General features: G+C 26.9%; 1 protein-coding gene and 1 long non-coding RNA gene across 2 annotated transcripts; both read right to left on the bottom strand.

Moving 5' to 3' along the window:
- Window positions 1–37: 37 nt before the first annotated feature.
- Window positions 38–3,037, bottom strand: LOC136085122 (uncharacterized). The gene is made up of 3 exons (XR_010641098.1): window positions 2,337–3,037; window positions 352–1,671; window positions 38–245 (listed from the first exon to the last, which is right to left on the bottom strand). It is a non-coding gene; the product is annotated as an uncharacterized LOC136085122 (long non-coding RNA).
- Window positions 3,038–23,475: 20,438 nt separating this feature from the next.
- Window positions 23,476–25,161, bottom strand: LOC136085551 (uncharacterized). The gene has a single exon (XM_065806867.1). It carries the CDS (start codon window positions 25,159–25,161, stop codon window positions 23,476–23,478), a length of 1,686 nt encoding a protein of 561 aa, XP_065662939.1.
- Between the last annotated feature and the right edge of the window lie 256 nt (window positions 25,162–25,417).

Here is a 25,417-nt window from a genome sequence, read left to right as displayed (position 1 = left end):
TGAGTCTTTATTGATGAAACACAGTGTAAAATGAAAAAAAAATTTTGTTAAGTGATTTTCTACTAATACATAATTGCTCTGTTCTCGTAAGAACATTGAGCACTCTATTTTGTAGAATACATTTAAAAGTTATATATATATATATATATATATATATATATATATATATTTACTTATAGATTTGATCAATGAACAACTGGAGGTCAGGTACATTGACACTTCATCTGAATCTTTGATAACTGAACCTGTAAAATATAATTACTAATTTTTGGTATAAATTACAAAAACATTTTTATTTTTAGGTATAAAAATCGAAATTTATAAAATCCAAGCAATAAAACTATTACCTACTTGGGAAATTCTCTTTGTTTATGTTTTCCTTTTCGTAAATATTTTTTCTTATTATAACATTTTTCTTTTGTAGTTGTAAATTCAAATTTTTCACAATCCTGTTTGCTTTCTGTGGAATTGAAATAGTTATATGAATGGTTATATAAATAGTTATATATTTTGTATCAACAAAATAACTCTAACAACTCCTAAGGAAATTATTTAAAAAATAATAATTGTAATATATAGATGTTCTTGAATTCTTGATGAGAATTTAGTTTTAATTTGTGGAAACTTAAGCCAATTCTTCTCAGCATTTTAGTGCAGTCAATGCTTTGGTACCTGGAGGCCAATAAACGGTTTTATTACAAATCCAATTAAATGGAATTACACCTTCTTCTCCTTGTAAATCTTTATTCCAAACAGCTCCTTTCCACATATTTGATTTTGAAAATGTTATATGAACTAATAAAAAAACGAAGAAACCATAATATAAGTGTACTAACAGGCCTAGTTAGACTAGCTAAATCTTGACATTTTATAACCATGATACTTGCTAAACAATAATATTGGTAGACATTATTAGCAAAGATAAGATTTTCTTTATTTTATAAACTTATATTTTAAATTCATTTTTATGAATATATTTATTATTCTATTAATCTGCATAGTTCTGAATATATTATGTTTAAATAACTCAAGGCATCAAAGGAAAAGAATGAAAGAATCCCAGATTGCTAAAAAATAATTAACTACATGAGAGTAATAGGGAATATTAAACAAAAATAGATAATATTCATTATTAATAAAAAATATAATATAAAGTTTATTATAAAATATCACACACCAATAACTTAGTTTGATTGATAATATAAAAGCAACAAAAATTAAAAAAGAAAACATCTCAATAAATAATAAATTATCATTCAAACAATTTTAAAGACCAAATAATAACTTGTAACTTATTTTTTACACATCTTCATCTAATAAACATTAATATTATTACGAATTTTTAATACCACATCATTAGTATTTTTGTTTTTATTAAAAATAAAGATATTATATCAGTTAAGCTTTCTTATTTTACTTAAAACATCAACTCAATCCTACGCTTTTTCATAACCTAAATTTTTTTTGGTAATGTTGAATTAACACTGTAAACAAAATATTAGTAAACAACAAGAAAATATTTCTTTATTAAAATAAATGTAAATATTTATAATAATAAATCTAATTTCCTTTCTTTTCTGCCACCTTTTCGAAATGGAGCGCATTTTAAGAATTCAGACAAAATGCCATCAATTAAAGTTTCAGTTGCTTCATCGTATTCAATATAAGAAGCTGTAAATAAAAATAAAAAAGTTTTATATACCTTATAAAGGTATACCTTTCATAGCACCAAATAGTCTGGTAAACTTCTGTTAGTATAACAAGAAAAAATAATCAGTCCTGATCTGAATAACAAGTTAACACCAGGAATAGCATTTGGTTGTAAAAATTGCCTAACCTCACTCATAATGTATTATAATCATACTAATGAAAATGAAACTGTAGACATTTAACATTAATTGCCCTTAAACCATTGAAATTATACTACCAATTAAGAAGCCATTGTTCTAATATATACAGTTATAAGTTTTTATAAGTTTTGACATAAAGCTGTAGACATAAAATTAAAAAAAGTTCTGATACTAAATGATATGACTATTTAATAAAATACTTATTAAAACTCACTTCTGATGATTGTGTTTTTTTCGTCATCTAATATCTTGTTCACTTCAACAAATTTAGCTACCGACAAAATAAAACTTATTTGGCTTATAAATTCGCTATTATAATCAGGCTTTGTCACTGTGTTTTGGGATATCTTATATCAGTAAGAAAATATAACACTCTCTTTTGAAACTCTATAACTTAAAAGAGTTTCACAAAACAACTTTTGTTGAATATTTTTACAAACCTAATAAAATTAAACAAAATTCACTAAAAAATAATTAATAACATACTGCCTTGAGCCATCGAGAACTTATCAACGTTATCTAATTTTAATACTTTGTTTCCTTTTTTCTTATCCTCACTGAAAGATAAAAGAACTTTGCTTCAGGCTCCAAAATTAGTTACTGTCGAAAGCAAGTGTGTTGGTCAATACTGTTATTTTGGTCTTGAGACTGGTATACAAAAAGCTGTTTCTGCATAAGGCTTCTGCTATCAGTATAGCTAACAGGTCGTTTACTTATTCACGTAAACAGCAGTGCTCTACTGCCATTTCGCCAGTAAATGATTAAAAGAAGCATTGTTTCTTTCAATTTCTTCTGAGAAAAACACAGTGTCATTGTCAATTTGAGACAAATAATCATAAACTTTATGATAAAGAAATTCTTCACTTTCATAATCGCTTTCCAAATTTTTGTTTTCTTCTACTTAACTAATATTTTGTGTAAATTTTGAATTGAGAGAGAGCTAGAACATTAGAGTGGCATTTTCGCCAGTTTCTTAAATAAGCCATTAATTTCTTTTGTCGTAAGAACAAGTAGAAATTTAAATACTAAATAAAACTTTTTTGAAAATTCAAAATTCAAAATTTCGCACATAAACACTTCTGTTTTGCATATTATACACTAGTAACCAGACTAGTCTATGGATAGACTTACAACACAGACATAGACAATTCTGTATGTTGTAATAGACACAACAAATGTTTAATTTTTTGTCCTTGTTGTGTCTATCAAATTTTTGATGGTGTCCTAAGATTGCTCAGTTAAAAAATAATTTTCACTTCATAAGTCTACAAAGCATAATTTTTTGTCTATTTGGTGTCTATGATTTTGTCTAAATTTACTTGATTTCATAAAACCAGAAATCTTTCATTACCGTATTATTTGAAGATTGTTATGTAGTAAATTTATAATATTAAAAAAATATTGAAATGACATCAAAACTCCAAATGACGATCATTGCCCATGATTAATTATTGTTTAAAACTTGCGTACATATTCATCAATAAAATGAAAGTAAAAAACATTTTTCTTTTTCACTATTGTTTTATTCACAAATCTAAATAAATTTTAACACCTATTGGAATCTTCTACTTACTAATCCACATTTTATAAAGGACAACTCCTTGATCACATATTTTTAAAATAATTTTATTGAAGGTGATAAAGATTTTAGTGACTAAGGAAAATTTTTTAAATGATAAACTTACCTTCAACTTTTTTGAAGTAATCCCAAACTGGAGATGGCATTTTAAAAATAAATTTTCACGCACATTCACTGAGAATTGAAAAACAACTGAACTGAGTAATTAATGAACTTCAATTGAGCACAAAATAGTCCATTTTGAGGTTTTTAAATAGACATTAACTTTTGTCGAAGTCTATTTTTGTCCTTTTATAATAAGTCCATTAGAGATTGTCTGGTTGCTATTATACACAAAATATTGCTTCATTACTTTTTCGTTATAACTTTTACTTTAAGCACAAATTCAACGGACGGTTTTTTTATAATTAAGTTTTTTTTGTCAACGTTGATTTAACGTTGAAACAACGTTAAATAAACAACGTTTAAATCGTAACGTTTTTTTAACGTTGAGACATAGTTGAACAACATTAAAATAACGCTTCAATCAAATTTCAACGTTGAAACAACGTAGAGATTCCGGCTGGGTATAGTTTAGTTCATTTAATTTAGTTAGTTTAGTTTGCTTAGTTTAGTTAGGTTAGTTTATTTTACATTGTTAGTTTAGCTTAGTTAGTTAAGTTTAGTTTAATTAGTTTAGTTTAATTAGTTTAGTTTAATTAGTTTAGTTTAATTAGTTTAGTTTAATTAGTTTAGTTTAATTAGTTTAGTTTAATTAGTTTAGTTTAATTAGTTTAGTTTATTGGTTTAGTTATGTTTTATTATTACTAGTATTCGTGTCATATAAAATTTGAAGGTGTAATTTAAAATGGAAAATTTTTAATTTTCTGGGTAAGCAGCTGCTGCTCAAATTTCCTTTTTTTTTCTCTTGAAAGTGATCTTTTTAATACAATATCATATTCGTTTAACTTACGTGGACCACCATTTTTAGAAAATCACTTTCCAAATGCAGAAATTATCGTCGTTTCGATATGAAATGCGTCTAATGGATTAAATAGATCTTCATACATTTGAAATTGTTTATGTTAATGTTTCATTGCAATCTTGGTTCCTTTGTACTTAATTTTACTTTTATTACTTTTAATGGCTTAATTGGGATTTCAAATGGGTTTTATTTAATTCGATTACAAAAAAGCGATTTCTCCCATCAAAATTACCTCAAATCTTTATCGATCAAAAGGAAATTAAAGAGATTTTGTTATAATACTTTCAGGTGTTTATTTTGATAAAATTATTACTTGAAATCTACATTTTGATTATATAAGCACAAAAATTTCTAAAAACATGGGGATGCTATATAATTTACGAATCTATCTCAATAAGAAAGTCTTAATCAAACTTTATTACTCATTTATACATAGTTATTTACATTATGCCAATATTGGTTGGAAAAGTACAGAAAAAAGTAAGTGGCAACGTCTTTATCTCCGTCAGAAACGCGCAATCCGTATAACCAATTTTGCAAACCGCTTCTCTCATTCGAAGCATTATTTTATTGAAATGAGAGTATCATTACTCAGTAACTATCCCTAGCTGTTTTCAATGATCTTTTTTCTTTTAAACCAATCAGTAAACATATTTTGAGAAGTAATATCTTTTTAAATGAACCTTTTTGTCAAACAACCTTATATCAATTTTGTATTACCTATCGAGCGTCACACGTTTGGAATAAAACTGTTTTGCCGAATCTTAATTTTGAAGTACCTATTACTTTTTGCCTTTAAAAAAAAAAAAGAAAAACCTTATTCTTTCATTACATAATGTATTGAGTTATTATTAGTAGTAAAAGTTAAAAATATATTTTGGTCTACTTTTTTTATAGTTTATATACATGTTTACGTTTATAGAAGTTTATTCCTACTTTATTGCTCTTATACTTTTTACTTTTTAATTTATATGTTGGTTTACTCTTGTATAAAATTCTGGTGAGAAGATCCTCTTGATCTTTCTTCAGACACAGATTATTTACCTTTTAATTTTTTAAAAGTTTATTATTACTTTTTATCTTATCTTTATTAAATGTTTATTTAAGGTTCTTACAAGATTACGATCTTCTTTCAGATACCTTGTATATATTTGTTATATTTTCTATCATTTTAAGTTTATATTACTATTTTTATTATTAGTTATTTAAAGCTGTACAACGATTAACAAATGTAAATCAAAGAAAGAAAAAAAAAACAGATACGCAATATCTACTCTGTCTTGCAGAGTTTATATACCGGTAAGACTGTTTACGGCGAGACCTACTTGTAAATGTTTTGACGGTTTATTCGTGGTCAATGTGGCAGCAAATATAGCGTTTACGCAAATAGATTTTATTCTTTATCTCTCCGACCAAATTTTAAATTCTTGAATTTGGACCATCAATCAGGTTTTGTAAATATTATAATAAATAAAAATTAAAATTATAATCAGGAATTATTTCTGATCCTTAAAGTCTTAGAGGGAGTCTGACCTCAGTTTTACTCCGGAAATCATTTTGGATTTGGGTTATTTGAGTACCACTCTGATACAAAAATCTCTTGTAAAAATTTGGTCTCTGATTATTTTGGGTAAATTAATAGGCCAAATTACAACTTTTGGGGAAATCTGACCCAGACTTCGCTCCAACTTTTGATCTTAGATTTTACATTTCCTTGATTTTGAAATTCTATTTTAGTTTTTAAAATTTTTGGTTTTGATACTTTAGGGGCAAAGTAATGGTCATTTAGGGCTAAATTCCAGGATTCCTCGGAACCAAACCGAGCCAATCTGCACCAGTTGATTAACCATTTCTTTTTGAACTATTTTTACATTTAAGGTGTCAAACTAAAATGGTTTCACCGTTACAGAAACATAGTATAGTTCTTTAACAAAGTTTTCGTAAGGAAAATTATTATTATTATGGTTTTCTTAATCACCCTTTTTAAATATTGTAAACAAGGTAAAAATGAACAAAAAAAGGTTAAGAATCAAGCAAGACACCTTGGGGTCACAGTAGTGTCACAAAACGTGCAACCTTTTTGGATGGGGAAAAGTATTAAATAAAATGCGTTATGAACGCGTTCCATTTAGTGTTTTCATTGTTAACACTGCGTTAAAATATTGAAAATACTACAAAAAATGCGTTAATGACGAGTTTTCTTCAATATTTTCCTTCAAACCGAAATTATAGCTAGTTGTGTGTCAATACTGTGACCCCAAAGATGAAAGATGATCAAATAAAAAATCATCATTTAAGAGTATTTTTTTCAAGAGTATTTTTAAAAATTGCTCATTGTTGCTTTGCATTTCAACATTGAATTGCCTGTACTAAAATTTGAAGAGTATCTTAAAAGCAGTCTTAAAAGCACGCAACAATTGAATCTAATTTTAAAATACCACTCGAATAAAATTTCCCGTGAAATCAACGAGTTTTTGGCTTGTAAAATTGATAAAATATTTTCAATTTTTCCTCTGATTGCAGTTTATAATATTAAATGATAAGTATGGTGTAGAAGAATTATTTATATATATCTTATATATGTAAGTTCAAATCAATCAATTTATATTTATCTGATTACTATCATTTGATTGGCAAGCACAAACAATAATCACATTACCATTTATTGTAATTGAAGTTACTAATTACAAGAAACAGCAAATCAGCACTTTTATTCACCTTTTATTCACATTGGACAGTATAAAAAATAAGGCCATTTCTAAAATGCGATAAGAGGGCAGGCAAATGAAAAAATGCAAAAACAAAATGTTTTAGAACTCTTGTAAGGAATGACATACAAAAAAGAAATAAATTAGTTGAAAGTTTATCAGGATTTAAAGGAAAGGAATGCAAAGAAAAGAAAAAGAAAAAAATTTACATAAAACAAATAGTGTCATAAAAAAATTAAAGCCATTAAATTTATTTCAATTGTTAAATAATGAGTTTTGTTATAACTTATCATGACAATTGATTGGTAATATTATTATTATTAAATTCGAATATTATTACTACTAATTTCGAATTTTATTCGAATATTATTACTATTGTTGTATGAACCACCCTTTATTACATGTTTTTAAAGATCTATTTACTTATAAAGTAAAGAATAAATATAGTTTGCGAAATAAAAACTATTTAAAAGAACCCTTTTGTCAAACAAAATTTAATCAATTTTGTAAAGAATATCGAGCACCTTATCTCTGGAACAAGATTGTCCAGCCTAATTTAGATTCATCTATCTCTTTTTCTATTTTTAAAAACAAATTAAAGAATATAATTTTTTCGACGGATAATATATTGAAATATTTTTGAGATATTATTTTAACCATTTATTGTTTTAAATGTTTTGGATTGTTATTTTGTTATAAACTACCTGTATTATTTTATATTATATTTATATTGTATGGTTCTGGCGACTAGATCGACATGATCTTCTTCCAGATTCCAAGTTTATATGTTTATATGTAAATCACGACATATACCTAAAGTAAATAATGTAAACTAAAAAAATAATGTAAACTAAATAATGTTAACTACAAATTAAGAAAAATTAAAAAAACAAAACATTAACTGATTTTTAACATAAAATTAGTCTGTGGTAACCCATGTTTACCAGCTACCACCTTGAATATTCTTTTCTTTTTTTTTAACTTTATTACTCATGCACTAAAAAGAATCAGTACGTGTTTTATAATTTATATACATCTTGAATGGAAAAACACATAATGAAACTTTTTGTTTCCTGTGTAATAACACTGGGAAAAAAAACATCTAATCTTAATTTTTGTATTTTTGTATTTGTATTTTTGATTTCTATGTATATTTTGCAATTAAAAATTTAAAAATATTCAAATAATTATATAAAAATATTTAAAATATTTTTTTACAAATCCTTCAAGTTATGTTAATTCAGATAAAAGTCGTATAGGAATATTTGCTACTACCACCAAGATCTGTACTAGAGGCCGTTATCCAGTTATCACGCCATAGACTGCGTTACAACCCCGCACATTTCTCCATTTAAAAACGCTTTCAAAAAATTAATTTTCTTTGAAAAATAATTTTTTGGAAGCGTTTGCCTTCAAAAAATTATTTTTCAAAGAAAAAAAATTGCCTTGCTTTGCTTTCGGAATTAAAACTCGTATAGAAACGCGTTTGTCACAACCAATCGTAAGCCAAAAATACGGGAAATTTTATTCGTCTTTTGATGTTTTAAAATTATATTTAAATTGTGTTCTTTTATGACTATTAAGTCAACTTATGATAATATATAGTCATTAAGTCAAATTATGACTATATCATGACGAACACGTTTCTATACGAGTTTTAATTCATTGTTTTGTTAAACAGTATTAGTTAAGCCCCTAAACCTACTTCCGCACTTTATTCCCTCATTTTACCCGTTGAATAAAAATACAATGTTCAAAAGTATTTTGAGCATATTTTTATTAGAGTTTGATATTACTCCTTCTAATCTTTCTAACTCAGATACATGCATGACCCAGATGAACACGCAGATACATGCATCAACCCGGGTGAGCACGCAAATACATACATCAACCCGGGTGACCAAGTCCATTTTTGCTATTCTGAAAAAAAGGCATTTAAAGTTTTTAATTTATCACTACGTTTGATCTTTTTAATTAAACCAAAGTGTTCTTAAAATACTTACAGAATATGTTATTATTTTTCATAATATAACAAATAAAAACTTTAAGTTTATGAGAAGCAACAATGCAAATGGACTTAAGATAATTTTAAAACTATCTAAAATATGACGAAATTCTACAAATTAAATTGCCGCTGCAAAACAAAACCATTTTAAGTTCGTTTTGGCTGTTCTGAGAAAAAGACATACCAAGTTTTAAATTTGATCACTGCTTTTGATTTTTTTGATTAAATATACTTGTTTTCAGTTATTTAATATATGTATTACGTATTTTAAACCATAAAAGTTTTTTTTGATAAAAAACGGACACAGCATAGTTTTGTTTCGCAGCAACGATGTCTCCTAATTATTTTTTTATATTGTTGTTAATTATTTTTTTAAGACATAAAGTATTTGAATTTTACTCATAATTGTAAAAGTTGAATCAGTTTTGGTTCCATACTTTGTGAGATGACTTTTGTGCCATCTTAAGCATCTTTAGTCCATTTAGTCCACTAAAGATGCTTAAGACTTTTTGCTTTGCAGGGACGATATAGTGGTAAAAATATATAGTAAAACAAAACATTCCTTTTATTAAGTTATTTTTTTGTGACACTCGTTTTTTAAAAGTTTCCACAAAGAAAAAAATCTTTTTGAGGTAGTTTAATTTAAAAATGTAATATCATAGATAACATCATAGATAACATCATAGATAACATCATAGATAACATAATAGATAACATCATAGATAACATCATAGATAACATCATAGATAACATCATTGATAACATCATAGGTAACATCATAGATAACATCATAGATAACATCATAGATATTTATATTAAGCTACCTCAAAAATGATTTTTTTAGTGGGAACTTTTTTGAAATGAGTGTCACAAATAAATAGTTTTACTGCGACTGACAAAGAACCTTTGATATCTCTTAGAAATATGTGATTCTAATATTGTCCACTTTAATTCTGAAATTAAATTCTTGTTTTAAAAACACTTTATAGATTTAACAACTGATGTTATAACTTATCAAAGTTTTTCTAAAGTACGAGTTAAATGTTATCTTATACTATCTATGGTATATATGCACTCAAAACCCAGCTCTGTAGTGCAGTAAGTGTCTGTAGTTCTGCTCAGGCCCGTCGGAGTAAAAATTATATTGGTAGGGGGGGGGGAGGGGAGGGAGTGGCAGTACTACCCCAAAATAGTTTTAAGGACTTTTTTTTTTTTTTTTCAGTCAAGTTCTTCAAAACTATTTATTTGAAAAACATGGGAAGACAAATGCCCCTGCTGCCCCTCTCCCTGGTTGCTACGGGTCTGGTTCTGCTATCATAAACTGATAGCGGTACTCCAGACCTGAGTTTTTGGTAATTTAAATTTTCTAACTTATGTTGGCTGAAAATTTTTAATCTACATTTTAAGAGTGTTTCTACTTACCCCATTGGGGTATTACTTACCCCATTTTACGTTCTACTTACCCCATTTTACGTTAACTTTGCAAAAACTTTTAGTTTACTTTAGAAAAACAAATTTTATGTTTTTCTTTTTGAAAAATTATTCTTACTTTATGTCAAAACTTTTATAGCAAAAAGTTTACTTCAAATGAAATTTACATCAAAACAACTGTTTTTTTTATTTATTTTCAAGCTTAACAAAAAAGGCATTTACTTTAAATCGTGAACAAACAAAAAAAAGTCATAAGTTTTGATCTAATTTCTTTAGTTTTCACCATAATGGTTATTAAGTAATTGTATTTTAGCTTTAAAAGTATTATAACTAGTCATAATATTATCTTTAGTAAACTAAAGAAAATATTAAATTTCAGATATATATACGAAAATAGAAAATATTTGTTTAATAGAAAGATAAAAAATATCTGTTTTTTCATTTTTACATTATTATATTATCTCATTGTGTTTATAAATTAATAACTTTAATAAATTTGTATTTACATCAAATAACAAACTGAAATACAGCTGTTTTTGTTTTCCTTAAAAAACACTTTGTTTTGAATAAACTTTTTAATCGATTAAAGAAAATGATTTTTATGACTTTTGAAAAGAGTAGGCAATAGAAAGATTTTTTATTTACCGTTTTTTTATTCAAGCCATTTCTTTTCTATTGTTTCTAAATTTGTGGTAATCCGATTTTATACTACAGAACATATTTTTTATTTATGTTTGCAACTTTTTAAGTAAAGCAATATTTATACATAAAAGCTGTTCTAAAAAAAATAACAAACCAACCCACGTGAATATTGAATATACTCACGTGGGTTGGTATTTTTAATTTTTTTTGATTAAATACTTTCCTTATTTTTTCAGCACTAAATAAAATTTATTTATTTTGAAATATATAAAATAAGTTTAATAGCATAATATTTCGCACTAGGATTGTTACTTATGTATCAAAATTTTTAAAAATAAATCTTTATTAAATTAAACTCTTTGTCAAATAGCATGGTTTACAATAAGCAAATATGTAAACAAGTAAAATTTTTATTAACACTTTTAGAGACTCCTTTTTCTTCTACTAAATTTATGTACACTTAAAGTTATTAACAATACTTAACAACTACTAACTAAAAAGTTTCATAAAAGTGAATTATTTGGAATATATTCAAAAATGAAAAACAGCAAACAATAAATATAAATCATTATATTTTGTGGAAAAAAATTGAAATCCGTAAGAAATTCATATAAATTATATTCATCAATATGATGATCTCCAACCAATAAATTTATTAATAAAACATAAAATTACAAATTCTCCAGTTTTAACGAAAAATTAATTATATATAAATAAAAATAGTAGTAAAATACTACATAAATACAAAAAACAAGGAATTAAATAAAATTCAAAAAAAAAAAAGTTAATTAAAACTAAAAAATTAAATCAATGAACAAATGTTTAGATTATACAACAATATAAGTTTAACAATATAAGAAAATTAATTTTTGTTTATATATATATATTGTATAAATATATATATATATATATATATATATATATATATATATATATATATATATATATATATATATATATATATATATATATTACGTATATATATATATTACGTATATATATATATATATATATATATATATATATATATATATATATATATATATATATATATATATATATATATATATATATATATATGTATATATATATATATATATATATATATATATATATATATATATATATATATATATGTATATGTATATACACATACACATACACATACACACACACACACACACACACACACACACACACACACACACACACACACACACACACACACATAATAAAGAAAATCATTTCAAGGTTTTGAAAAAATGGTTTACTAAAATTTGATTTAGTGTATTAAGTAAATTAAACATATTTAATAAGGATTCATAAAAGCATAATAAAAGATATTTAAATACATGTATTTAAATAGCATGTTTCATTTTTTAAATGCATTTTTATATAAAATAAAGAAGTTCCTAGATAAAACTAAATTTTAAAAAAATATTTGCTAAATAAAGATTATTTTTTTACTTATAATGTCTTTAAGATTGTTTTACTTATGTGTCTGAGTTATAATTGTTTCAACAGAAACTAAACTTTGAACAAGCTCTTTGTACAAGCTATCAAACTCCATTGTAAACAAACCAACATCATAATTTGAAACTAGTGAAGCTAAGCAGTCTGTTGTTTCGTTTTTTTTACCTAAAACCTCTGAAGTATCTACATATTTATTATTATTATTACTGTCTGCTGTAACATAACTTAAAAACTCTTTAATTTCTTCATTATTACTCCATAAATTTGAAGAATTAGAAAAAAGCTCTTTTTCATCAATCATTGAACATATATCAGAACAATGAGTATCAATGCTTTCATTTAAAATATCAGATAAATTTTCTTCTCTAATGCATTTTTGTTTGATATGACTTGCTTCCTCTTCTCTATCGAGGTTTGTTCGTCCTTTACTAAGTTGTTTTCTCTCATTCCTCAATCTTTTACAAGTGCATTCCAATAACACATCGATTCTCATACAAGGTTCCGGTTTTGTTTTGTTTTTTACTTTTTTTCTAAGAGCAGATTTTAAGAAACTATCTCTAGTCATTTGTTTGGTATAAGCAATGTTAACGCTCTGATATAAAATACTATTATCACTTTCAGACTGTTTCAAATGCATGTTAATATAAAAAAACAATTTGTTGGAATTTTAAATATAGTGACACTAATGCGGTTAAAAGTTTTGTAATATAGTTACTCTGAAACTAAAAATAAAGTTTAACTGATAAACTCTTTTTGATTTATCTATAGTTGAGAGCAAGCGAACAATTGCTTTCAAATGCTATTTAAAAAATACTGTTTCAATCGCGATGTTTCAATAATGTTTTCAAAAGTATGGTTTGTTTTTCGAAGCTTTTTTATTTTTTCGCCGATTGTGAGATTATTACTTTACGTTAAACCAATGATTAAATAGAGAAGAAAAATAGCTTGTACTCCTTCGTAGCGATTATCATTTTTTATAAAAAGGTTTTGCGTCATAACATCTAGAAAAATTTACTTTGAAAAAACGAGCATAGTCATAGAAATAGTCCGGTCATTCGGGCCGCAGTACTATGATTTTTTAATTTTTAAAATTGAAGTACTGTCAGGAACAGAGTGCGCAATGTAATGGAAACAATAGTAAATTGGATATCGAAACATTATTTTTTTTCATTAGTTTAGATAGAATATCAAAAAATGTTTATTTTTTGAGTCACAAATCTCATAAAAGTTTAGAGATAGAATATCAAAAAATGTTTATTTTTTGAGTCACAAATCTCATAAAAACATACTTGGCTTAGCAGCATTATCAATTATTTGACAACAAAGAAACTATTTTTTAAAAATATCTTGTTAGTTAATAGTGTGAATAAAAAGGTAGTTCAGATGGAGTAAAAATTTGAATTGCCCTTTAAATGTACTTTTACAATTATAAAACAGCTTTTAATGCGTTAAAATACAAATTTCACAACGCAACAAAATTTTATGAAAGTCACAGTTATGCGTATACAGTTATCCGTTCGCCCCCAATTGTCAGAAAGGTACTTATGATTGACGTTATTCTAGTATTAAGTGATCGAAGCATATCCACCCGTAAGCAAGTTTCAATTAAGAAATTGTTCACGAAATAGAATGTTACTATTAATTGACTAAAAAAATGAAGGACTTAAGCGAGTTCCTCTTAAGCTTATTTAAAACCCTACGAATAAAACCTTAAAAGTTTCATCCATCATTGTTTCATCCCTTGCTAACGCTTCCCCATTTACATCTATCTATCTATTTTGTTGAATTAAAATAAAATTGTATGCCCAAATAAACATTTAGTTTATTTTGAGCTGACTTTTCATGGTCACTCTCTAAAATTAAATATGGATTTGCAATCGGGATGGTTCTTTTACTCACTTTTTTTTTCACTTACACGAGTAAATTAATTTTTATAAAAATGGAAATTACATAAGGAATTTTAAACGTTTAATGTAAATTTACATTTCCGTATAAGTAATTAATTTTGTTTGAAACAACTTTTACTTTATAATGTTATTTTTAGAAAAAGGTTTATCTTTTTCTAAAATAACATACTAAAACTTTTGAGAATTTGGTATTTTAGCTAATAATATATTAATTTTTTAGATATATTCCCAAAAAATACAAAACTATAATTGTCAACTAAATAAACTTATTAAACTCAAACTTCAGAAAAACACATGATCATCAATTTTTAATTTTTATAATTTTTTATTTTTCTAAATTTGCCGTTACAAATTTACCGCCATTTGTATATTTTACAGAAGAAAAGTAATAATTTGTAACGGCAAATTTAGAAAATAAAAAATTATAAAAATTAAAAATCACCACCTGCATAAAAAATGTCTTTTTGCTATAAAAAAAAAAAAAACAATAACGAAATTAAATTTTGAAAAAAAAAAGGTATTTAATAATTATCAAATTAATAGTAATAAAAAAAATAATAGTTTGAACAATATTGTAATATTGTTTGAAAAGTACAAATAATCTTGTAGACTAAAATTACTTATAAAAACTTAATTTTCGTCGTTATTCTTCGACAAATTTTAACGATGAGGTCCGTGTCATGTGATTTCTTATTCACGAAAAAAGAGTTAAATTAACTTTCACTCCGAACTTTTGAATGAGGAACAAAATTTGATAGTCGACAAACTTATAACTTAATTAAAGATAATATTTTAAATCCCCTTAATAATTGGGGAGATTGCTCAAAATCTATATGGTTATTATTTTTGAACACCGAGAGATTATTGCATGACATTAGAGACTTGTTAATAAACTTAAATTTAGTTAAAAAAAATTTTAAAAATGTACCAATATATAAATGTTATAAACTCATCACTCTCATGCTAATTGCAGGAAAGGGAGGTAAACATTTTAGGGGTTTATTGTTAACAGACTCCGATTATTGCAATACTTTTGAAAAGCTTTACATAAACATGAATATATATGTTTGGAGTTTGCTCCATATCGTTACATAAACTCTCATTCAAAAACAAAATGTTTGCTACGGGCCTGATTTTAAATATGTGATTGAAATCTGGTTGTTTAAAACTGTGGTTTACACTTTTGTTAACTTTTTTACTTTAAGTTTTTAAAAATTTAAAGTAAAAAAAGTGACAAAAATTTACTGAAAAAAAAAGAATTTGATGTTATTTCATCTGTATGATGAAATAACATCAAGACACTTTTCTTCACAATCGACCCTATAATTTTAAGTTTAAAAGTGTGCTTTTTTAACCACCTTACTATATTCGCAAAAATAAATTATAATAAGTGGCAGTTGTGGCAATGGCAAGTTATAAATTTTGTAAAAGTGAATTACTTTTTTAACTTTAATTTTTTTTTTTTTTAATTAGTCTATTTGTTATTTAGATCAGTTATTTTAAAGCTTCTTTTAAAAGACTGTCTGATTTATTGTTCTTGCTTTGGAAATGGCTCTGCATTTTGCAATTTTATTCTAAGTTTTGTATTTTAGCTTCTTTTACTCAGCGTGGTTGTTGTTAAAAACCAATCTAACCAAATGAAATTGATTTCTGGAAATGACTATCTGGAATAATTGTTAACTGGAATAGACTAATTGAAATTAGTTCATTCCAGACATTAATAACTATTAATAAATAAACAAAAAAATAAAAAAATAATAGTTTTTATTTCTGTTAGAGTTGTTGTTATGATCTGGGTCAACCAGGGCCATCCCGAACCGGGGGTGTAGAGGGTACCCACTCCCCCAAGCTGTTATATATGCATTTGAATTAGCACATTTGTACATTTAGCATTTCAGTTGGCAAGCTTTGAAGTATAGTTGGCAAATGTCAAAAATTGAGGACCTTTTTTTGTGAGTGTGTGTGTCTCTAGTTGGCAAAAAACACATACGACACCCCTCACTTATGAGAGACCGTTTCGGGACAGCCCTGACAACGACTACACTGATTAAGAGAAGCGAAAACCAGCAGCATAGCTACAAATACGCCCGGTTGCTTTACGGTAAACTTTTATCAGTGCCACTAACCTATTTCCTCCTGACAAAAAAAATAATACTAAAACAAATTAATCAAAAATATTTTTTTTTGATTTGTTTGTTTTAGTATTAATTTTTGGAAAAAAGCTTTGAAAACCATTTAAATACCTTTTCAAGCTTTTTTGCAAAAAATCTTTCTTTCTAAAAAGTTATAAACCCCAACTTTGAAGAAAAACAAAGTATTAAAGAAAAAAAATATGAGTACGACCCCCCTTGCCCAGTAAACAAATTTAACATGCATGTTCATCGTGACAACACAAATGCTGTCAAGATTAAGTAAAATCAAAGTAAAGTCTGAAAGTTAAAGTAAAATCAAAAAAAAAAAAATAAGATTCGGAAAAGTAGAGTTCTCTAGTTGACTCTGAAAACAATTTTAAAATGTACGTTTATTAAATTTACACCAATGCTGGATTTTTCAGAGCTCTAGCCAGTCTGGAAGGTAGTACAAAATCAATCGCAAGATTCCGGGACAATTGATAGCCGACAAACAACTTGTGAAGTCAAACTATCGTTTGAAAAAAAATTACAAGTTTATTCTGAAGCAATATTTTAATTGAATAAGATTTTATTTTTCATCCTTGTGCGGTTTGGACACTAACGCAACAAAAAGGAGGTTTTTAGGGTGCCCAACACCTACAGTAGAAGATTGAACAGCTTTCCTTACCATCTTTTTGCAAATAGATTGTATATGATAAAACGCAATATAAGATTATATCTGATAAACACTCCTTCAATCATATAAACTATATCAGATAGTTTAAATGACTTATATTTTTTTGAAAACTGTTTTAGCAATCGATGACCTTGCAGATACCTAAAATGTTATATTGCGTCATATTACCATAACAGAATACTTGATTAAAAAAGGCAAATACAAAGAAAAAAACTTAAGAAAAAGTGCGTTCGAACAGTGACTTAGTCAAGGTTTACAAATGCATGAATTACCCATAGCTTAGAAACTATGCCCCCTTCCCCCTCCCACCGCCAACTTTTCATTACGGTCACCAACGTATTTCTGCTCAACAAAAAAAAGAAATAAAAAATTACTGATTATTTAGCGGCCCCTATTAGCACTCATGCGGCAGGGAGCCCGTCTCTACACTACTGGTATACCCTCATGTTGACTATATTTGGCCCTAATTATAAAAAAACTACCCTTTATGATATACGTGAAAAAAACCCTTTCCCGATGCCCCACCACAGACACTGCCCACATACATCAGAGTATTAGCTGAAGTATTACCCAGAAGTGCCCTCAAACAGGCAATGGATTTGAATACGCTACCTATCTCAAAATTTATGTTAAATCATCATCAAACGACTGTTCTTTGAGAAAAGTAAGTAATATAGCTTACATTTTACTTACTCACAAAATAAAGTATAAATTTTCAAAGACAAAATTTACTTTTATTTGTAATTGTAAATAACAGTTTTTTTCAAATTACTTTTATGTAAGCTGTTTTGGTTAATTAGTTTTTGCTATCAGTTTTTTTTTTAGTTTCATTTTACTTTGTAAAGTAAGTGTAATGTTTTTTAAATATTATATTTACGCAAGTTTACTTCATTAATAACTTTTTTATATATAACTAGAAATTAAAAAAAATTCTTTTTTCAAATCCATGCTTTATACAAGCAGAATTCTATTGGGCCTAGAAATTCTTTTTTTGTTATCTTTTGTAAAAGGAAAAATTATTGTTTTTTTTTTTTTTTTAAATTTAAAAATTACTGTTTTTACTAAATTTTTGTTTTTTAACTTAATAACTTAAGACTTATTAACTTAATAACTTAAAACAATAGGTTTTTAACTTAATAACTTAAGACTTATTACTTAATAACTTAAAACAATAGGTTTTGAATCGCTGCGCTTTAATGTCTTCGAAACTGCAAATAATTTGCAAATCAATGATTTTTGTGACGTAATACGCAATTCATATCAAATAAATAAAATGTATGGGAAAATACAAATTAAATTTTTGTTAACTTATTTAACTTTTTTTGGTCAAATTTTTCCATTTCCTTGTATTGTCATCGAAAATGATTAAGTGTGCAAAATTTGAGCAAAATTGGTTGAGAAAAAAGCTTTCAAAAATTGATTTCAAATTTTGTGGCACACAAACATATATATATATATATATATATAGAAAGTAACCTTATATAAAGCATGGAAAAAGTAAATTACATTTCGATATAAATTTTTTACATAATTGTAACCAAAATTACTTTTCAAAGTAAATTATTTTACACGATGTACCATTAAAAGTATGTTATATTTACAAGTAAAAGTAAAAATGCAAATAACTTTTACTTGTAAAAATAATTAATTTTTCAATTAACAGTTACTCGTTTAAAAAACTTAATTTAAGTAATTAAGTTTTACACGTTATATAATTTATGTAAAAAAAAACGAATTACTTTTAAATGTAAGTAAATTATATATTTTTATATGAGCTATGTGAAGGAATTTACGCTTAAAAGTAATTCGCGTTTTTACATCAAAATAAGTAAAAGTGCCATCCCTAATTTATAAATATACTTATGTGTCTTAAAGAGATAATCCGCGATACTACAAAATCAAGTCCGCAAAGCTAGTTACTGGTTTGTGTCTCTTGCCACATCAAAGATTAAAAATGTATATCCATGAACATGAAACTAGAGAAATTAATTAAAGATCATTACAATCAAAGTTATTCACGAACTGTGTTTGACTATACAATAGGTATAATAAAACTTACAATGGACAAAATATTCATAATAAATTAAGTATTGTCTTTTAAAAGTATATTGAACCAAATATAATTTTAAAAATAAAACATGTATGTTGGCCAAAAAAAAATAGTTCAATATCATTCTATGTAAAATTGTAAAACTTACATCGATGCTTTTTGTCAAAATTTGATCCCTGTTGTTCCTGAACGCATATTTGCAGTTTTCCTCTACTTTAAGAATTTTTTTATCTTACAAATCATACTTCAACAAACTGCCTTTCAATTATACCTTTAAAAAAATGTTACCGAAAAGTTCAATTTTATCAATTGAATACACCGGGAAAGTAAAACTTAAAGCAATCCAGCCTCTAACGAACTAACTAGGGCTTAGTCAATATATGAATAAGCAAATCTTGTAGGTGCTTCAGAAATGTATAAAATTTGAATTGTTTATGGAAGAAAAACTAAACGAGAAGAGCAAGATCCTGTCAGATTTTTATGCTGTTAAAACTATAGAAGTTATAGAGAAGATAAATAATTAAGTCATAAGAGACCTTGCTTACTTACCAGGATACCACAGTACCTTTAACAGAGTTGGAACTAATTCAGGTAACTAAAGTTAAAAATAGGGATATAGATTTAAATTGAATATACTTTTCTTTTAGTATTTAGTAAAACATCCTTAAATTATTAAATATATTTGATGCAATTTAAACGGAGGTTTATTGAAAGTAATCTATATTATGTTCAAATCTGAGGAAGAAAAAAAAGAGGACATCAAGAGCTACAGAGAAGCATACTCTAAGATCTTTTAAGAAATTCAAAACAATCTATAGCATATCAAAAATATTCCTGTGTCTGGTGTAAAGGGAAATCCACTATTGTTGCTGGAGATCTCAGAACTTTGAGTTCTCTAGATGATTGATGAAATTGGAAACACTTCAAAACGGTCACAATGATATGGGCTTAGCAACATGTTGTTAGTAGAGCTACTATCACAATTAGATCCCCAGCGAAGATTCAGCTGGGTAGTTTGAGGAAAATTTGGGAACAGTTTAGATATCATTTACAAAAATAACATTCACTGGAATATTGTAAGGAGGTAGGGTATAGTAATATATCTCTTGCTTCTATTATTACTGTCTGCCTCTTCACATTTTTTGGTATTTCACTATAATTTATACATATTATTTTTTTTAAAGAGATTATTACTATAAGCAGCTTTTCGTTTATAGAAATTTGATTGATTTTTTTATCATAGTCTCTTTCAAAGCATCTAACTGTCACTTGGAAAGTAAATGATATTATAGCGCACTTAGAAGACTTTATTTGGACATTTTCTAGAAAAATATGCAGAGCAGGCTTTTAAACTAGCTCATGCTAAAATGAAGTCTATTATCTACAGGTTCAATGTTTCCCAAATGAAACAATATTTTAGATTCTTAAAATGTATGGTATTAGTGACCTAAATCCTTTGAAACTTCCGCGGTCATATTTTCTTATATCGGAGTCATATAATTTTATACAAAAACGTTTGTCAACTTTGAGTAACAACAGATTTTAAAACATGCTTCGTGACGTTTTTAAAACTTTAAATAGTTTATTAGCGAAACCTGTATATTATAAATATATTAAAATTAAAAGAGATTTTTTTTTAAAGTATTGTTTTTTATTTATAAATAAATAAAACCAATACTAATACAAAAACCATCTTTATAACAGATAATATTATAGAATAATATTTACAAATTCTACTTTTATGTTGAATGTATATTGTTGACAAGAAACTGCTTTGAATTGCCAGACACATGCCAAAATAAAAAAACAAAAGAAAATTACTTCCAATCACAACACAGTGTGTCAAAGTTTGGCAAAGCTATACAAAATAATTTTGAAATTTTGAAATATAAGAAATCGCAAGAATCGCTCAAAATATTAATATCGGCTTATATACTTTTCATCGAAAAAAAAACAAACGAAAAAAGAAAATGTTAAGAACTTTAAGTTTTTTTTTTTTTACTATATAAATATGTTATTATGGTAATATTTAAATAAAATAAAAAAATTATTTTGTTTTCATTTTACTTAAATATTTTTAACAAAGAAAACATCGTCAATTTTAAATTAAAAAAAAATTAAAACATTATTTTAAACCAACATATTAACTGGTTGATATCAAACAAAAACCTGAGGTATGTTTACTTTAAGGGGGTACCCCCCTCTGATTTTAAATCTAAGCATTTTTACAAAAAATGATTATTGGTAACATGCTTATATTAAATTAAGAATAATGGACTAACTTTTTTATTAAAAATCCATATTGTTGCCATGGTAACCACAAAATACCTCTAAAATGATCAAACAATGACTTTATGCCGGCCAAAATACAAAGAAATTGAGTCATTTCCACCTTTCCATACTGAACCATAGTGTTGTTATAAGGCAGGTCTATGATATGAGTGGAACAGATTTTTCATAACTTTTTCTCATCACCACAACAGGACGACTGAAGTTTAAGGTCAAATTTTTTATCATTTTATTGACCCAAAACTTTTTTTTTTTAATTTAAATAAAATCCATTCCATTCATATCATAGAGTATAATATGGACAACACTTCATGAAAATTTCATTAAAAAATATCATACCGTTCTCCAAATATATTGGCCGGCGTCCACAAATTGCTATTCTGAGTAGTGAACGGAAACTTTCGGCTTCGGCCGAAATATCGGCCGAAGTTTCGACCGAAACCGAAACCGAAATTTCTGCTTCACTAATTTTTTTACTTTTCCTGTTTCGGCCGAAATTTCGGTTCAAACCGCAACCGAAATGAGCCGAAACTTTTATAAGATTTTTTTTTAAGTTTTAATTTAGAGTGGGATTATGACGGTTTCCTAATTGTAATCGTTTGTTAGTAAATCAATTTTTAATTATAACAATTGTAGAAATTTTAATTGAAATCACGTTACATAAAAGTTTTAAATTACTATTCTCAAAATCATTCTTAAAATGAATTAACATTTAATTAAAGCAACCCAAACCAATAGTTTCATCAAAAGTTTCTCAGTGCTAAATTTTACAATGGAAAATAATCGATAAAAAACTGGTTTATGGAATCATTTTACCGTGACAGGTAGTGATTTCAAACACGGAACTTGCAATATCTGCAATTTGAAAGTATCTCGTGGATCGCACAATCCAAAACTTCAATCACTTAGCGGACTTTTATTACATTTAAGAAGTCATTTACTCTAAAAAATCTCCTAACTGAAAAAGCAATACTCACAACTACCGGCAGTCCTGAAAATATACAAACTTCGGGTCAAGTTGAGCCTATTACAATTAAAAAAAGATCAATACCCTTATTTGACACCAGAACAAAACAACAGAGGGCTGAAATGTTGCAATTTGAAATGCCTGGTTGGGTTGACAAAATCTCAAAAATTGATTCAAACTCCGAAGAAGGTCTGAAGTTTCATAGATTTATATCAGAAAACAACATTAAAAGCAAAGATTGGTTTGGCAAAAGTAGCAAAGAGATTCCGACGACCTCGACCAACATCTACCGAAGTAAAAAGGTTGTTTTTAACTGCTGGAGACATTCTTTCACATGAAAGAAACAGACTTTTGCCAGAAAACATGAAAAAAAAATGTATTCCGCATAGAAAATACTTCAATTATTACCTTTAATTATTGAAATTATAGTTTTTATCAAACTATGTTTCATGGTGATTGCTTAGATATATGTAATATAACTTTTTTTGCTTTAATTCGGTGATCATAAAAGGTTCAGGAATTTTAAACATTCTTTTTCAAATTTCGGCCGAAATTTTGGTTTCGGTTTCGGCCGAAATTTCGGTTTCGGTTTCGGCTACGGCTTCACTGAACCGAAATTTTGGTACTTTCGGTTTCGTCTCAAATTTCGGTTTCGGTCGATCACTAAATTCTGAGAAAAACTCGATTAAAGTAAAAACATTAAATACAGTAATATTTTATTCATAAAATAGGTAAAAATATTAATCCAAATTATCAAAATCCACCAGGAACATACAAGTCACCATCTTTTTCAATTATTTTATCATTTTTTTTCCAACTTTTTGGCACGTAAAAATTGTCGTCTTGACTTATTATCAGGGTTTATTCGATATTCAGCATTTCTTTTTCTTTCATTATTTAATACTTTGCATCCTGCAATCATATGAAAACCTGGTTCCATTTTCAGTTCTTTAAAAATATCAAATGATGCTTTTGCTCCAATATTAAAGTAAGCAACAGCATTATATACACCAATTTCTAATTGGGTAAGCGAGACAAATGTTTGTTTTGGTATACGATCCCAAATCATTCTATTAAACGATTCATTAGCATTTTGTGTTTTGCCGTGCAAACATTTTTGTAACTCACAGTCTTTACTTAACTCTTCAAATATATATCTCACTTTCATAATAACGTCCATTGGTAAACCCGGTCCTGGCTTATATGTTGTTGTTTTATTTATTTTATCAGCATTGTATTTGCACCAGCTGTCTGAACCAGTAGGGCAGTGTGGAAAATGTAAACTATTATTTTTCGATGAAGCCACATGAAATAGCGATGCTAACACTCCTGCCTTCATTTCCTTTAGGTTACCTACATTTTGTCTGATTGCAACTCCAACAAAATTTTGTAAGCGATCGATTGTCGCATCTGTAAGACGCCTTTTACCACCAACGCATTCCAGCTTTTCAACTTCTATATCAGGGTATGTATTTTTAACATTCATGTAACTTTTACTGTCTCCATCACCTAAATATTGAATATATCTTAACTGGCGATTATCAATAGAACGCTGAAAAACACGTTTTGCTCCACCAGCAGAACCTTGGTAATTATACTTACAAACATGGGAATTTCTCCATTGTGCATAAGCATTTGGAATAGACTTTTGAAGGTCTTGATTAATACTACAACCTTTACAATATCTAGACATGACTTCAACATCTAACACTTTGCCACTAACAGTAGAGATAACAGAAAAGACTCCACTCAGCGATGAATATCCTCGTTTGTGCCATGTACCATCGCAAGATACACAAATATCAGTTGGTGCCGAAGATGTTTTTTGCAATTTTTTTGCAGCATTTATCATTGTTTGTTCTGCTACAGTTTTAACAGCTGTTGCAATTATTTTCAGTAGTTTTTGAAAGTTGTTTTTGGTCATAGGCTTAGGTAAATTCATAAAAGTGCAAAACTTTTTTATGCTTGCATATCCATGGCCCAATAGTCGCATGCAATAAATTATTCGCTTATTAATATCAAATCCTTTTTCATTATTATCATTGATAGAGGTGTAGAACTGATGAAGATAGTTGCAATCTTTTTTTTGACACTTAAGATATAACAAGGAAGATAAACCATGTCGTTTATTATATCTCTCACCTAATGAGAGTGTGGGACTACCACATTCTGGACACAGAAAAGAACTAAAAACAGAAACCAAAACAGCAACATCAATGATACGATAACCAGATATAGAAGGTTTCAAAACAAGTGTATCTTCTAAGTCTTCAACTTTTCGAGACGAAGCTGACAAATTAAGTGAGTTTTCATTATTTTGTTCCAAAATACTAGTGCTGTTAGCAGCATTTAAATTAATTGTTGGCAACTCAATAATAACATTATCAGAAACACTATCAATGTTCACAGATTTATTAAGATTTCCAATAAATCCTTTCCTTTTACGGTGAGTTTGTGTACGTTGCTTCACTCGACAATCTTTTCCCATTTTCACTAATAAAACTAAGCTGATAAAATAACACTTTAACTGATTTAAATTGTCGTACTTGATGTAGCAACCTTTACAAAAATTCTAGAAAAATTCATAAAGAAGCTGTTCAAGCTTGTACATAACAGTTATAACACTCATTAGGGTTGAATAAAGGTAAAATGAAGGATGTATACAGTTAAACAAGTGCGTTGCTATGGCGTTGCTAGGGATATCACGTTAAGACAGTTTTTTAATTAGACAAATTAGGATAGTT

Source organism: Hydra vulgaris, chromosome 09 (assembly GCF_038396675.1).
Source record: "Hydra vulgaris chromosome 09, alternate assembly HydraT2T_AEP".
Lineage (NCBI taxonomy): Eukaryota > Metazoa > Cnidaria > Hydrozoa > Anthoathecata > Hydridae > Hydra > Hydra vulgaris.
The sequence above is the reverse complement of the archived record's forward strand: the minus strand, read 5'-3'. Positions and strand labels throughout refer to the sequence as shown.

Excerpts from the sequence above, each read along its gene's own strand:
- LOC136085551 (XM_065806867.1), bottom strand. The coding sequence starts at position 25,161 with ATGGGAAAAGATTGTCGAGTGAAGCAACGTACACAAACTCACCGTAAA.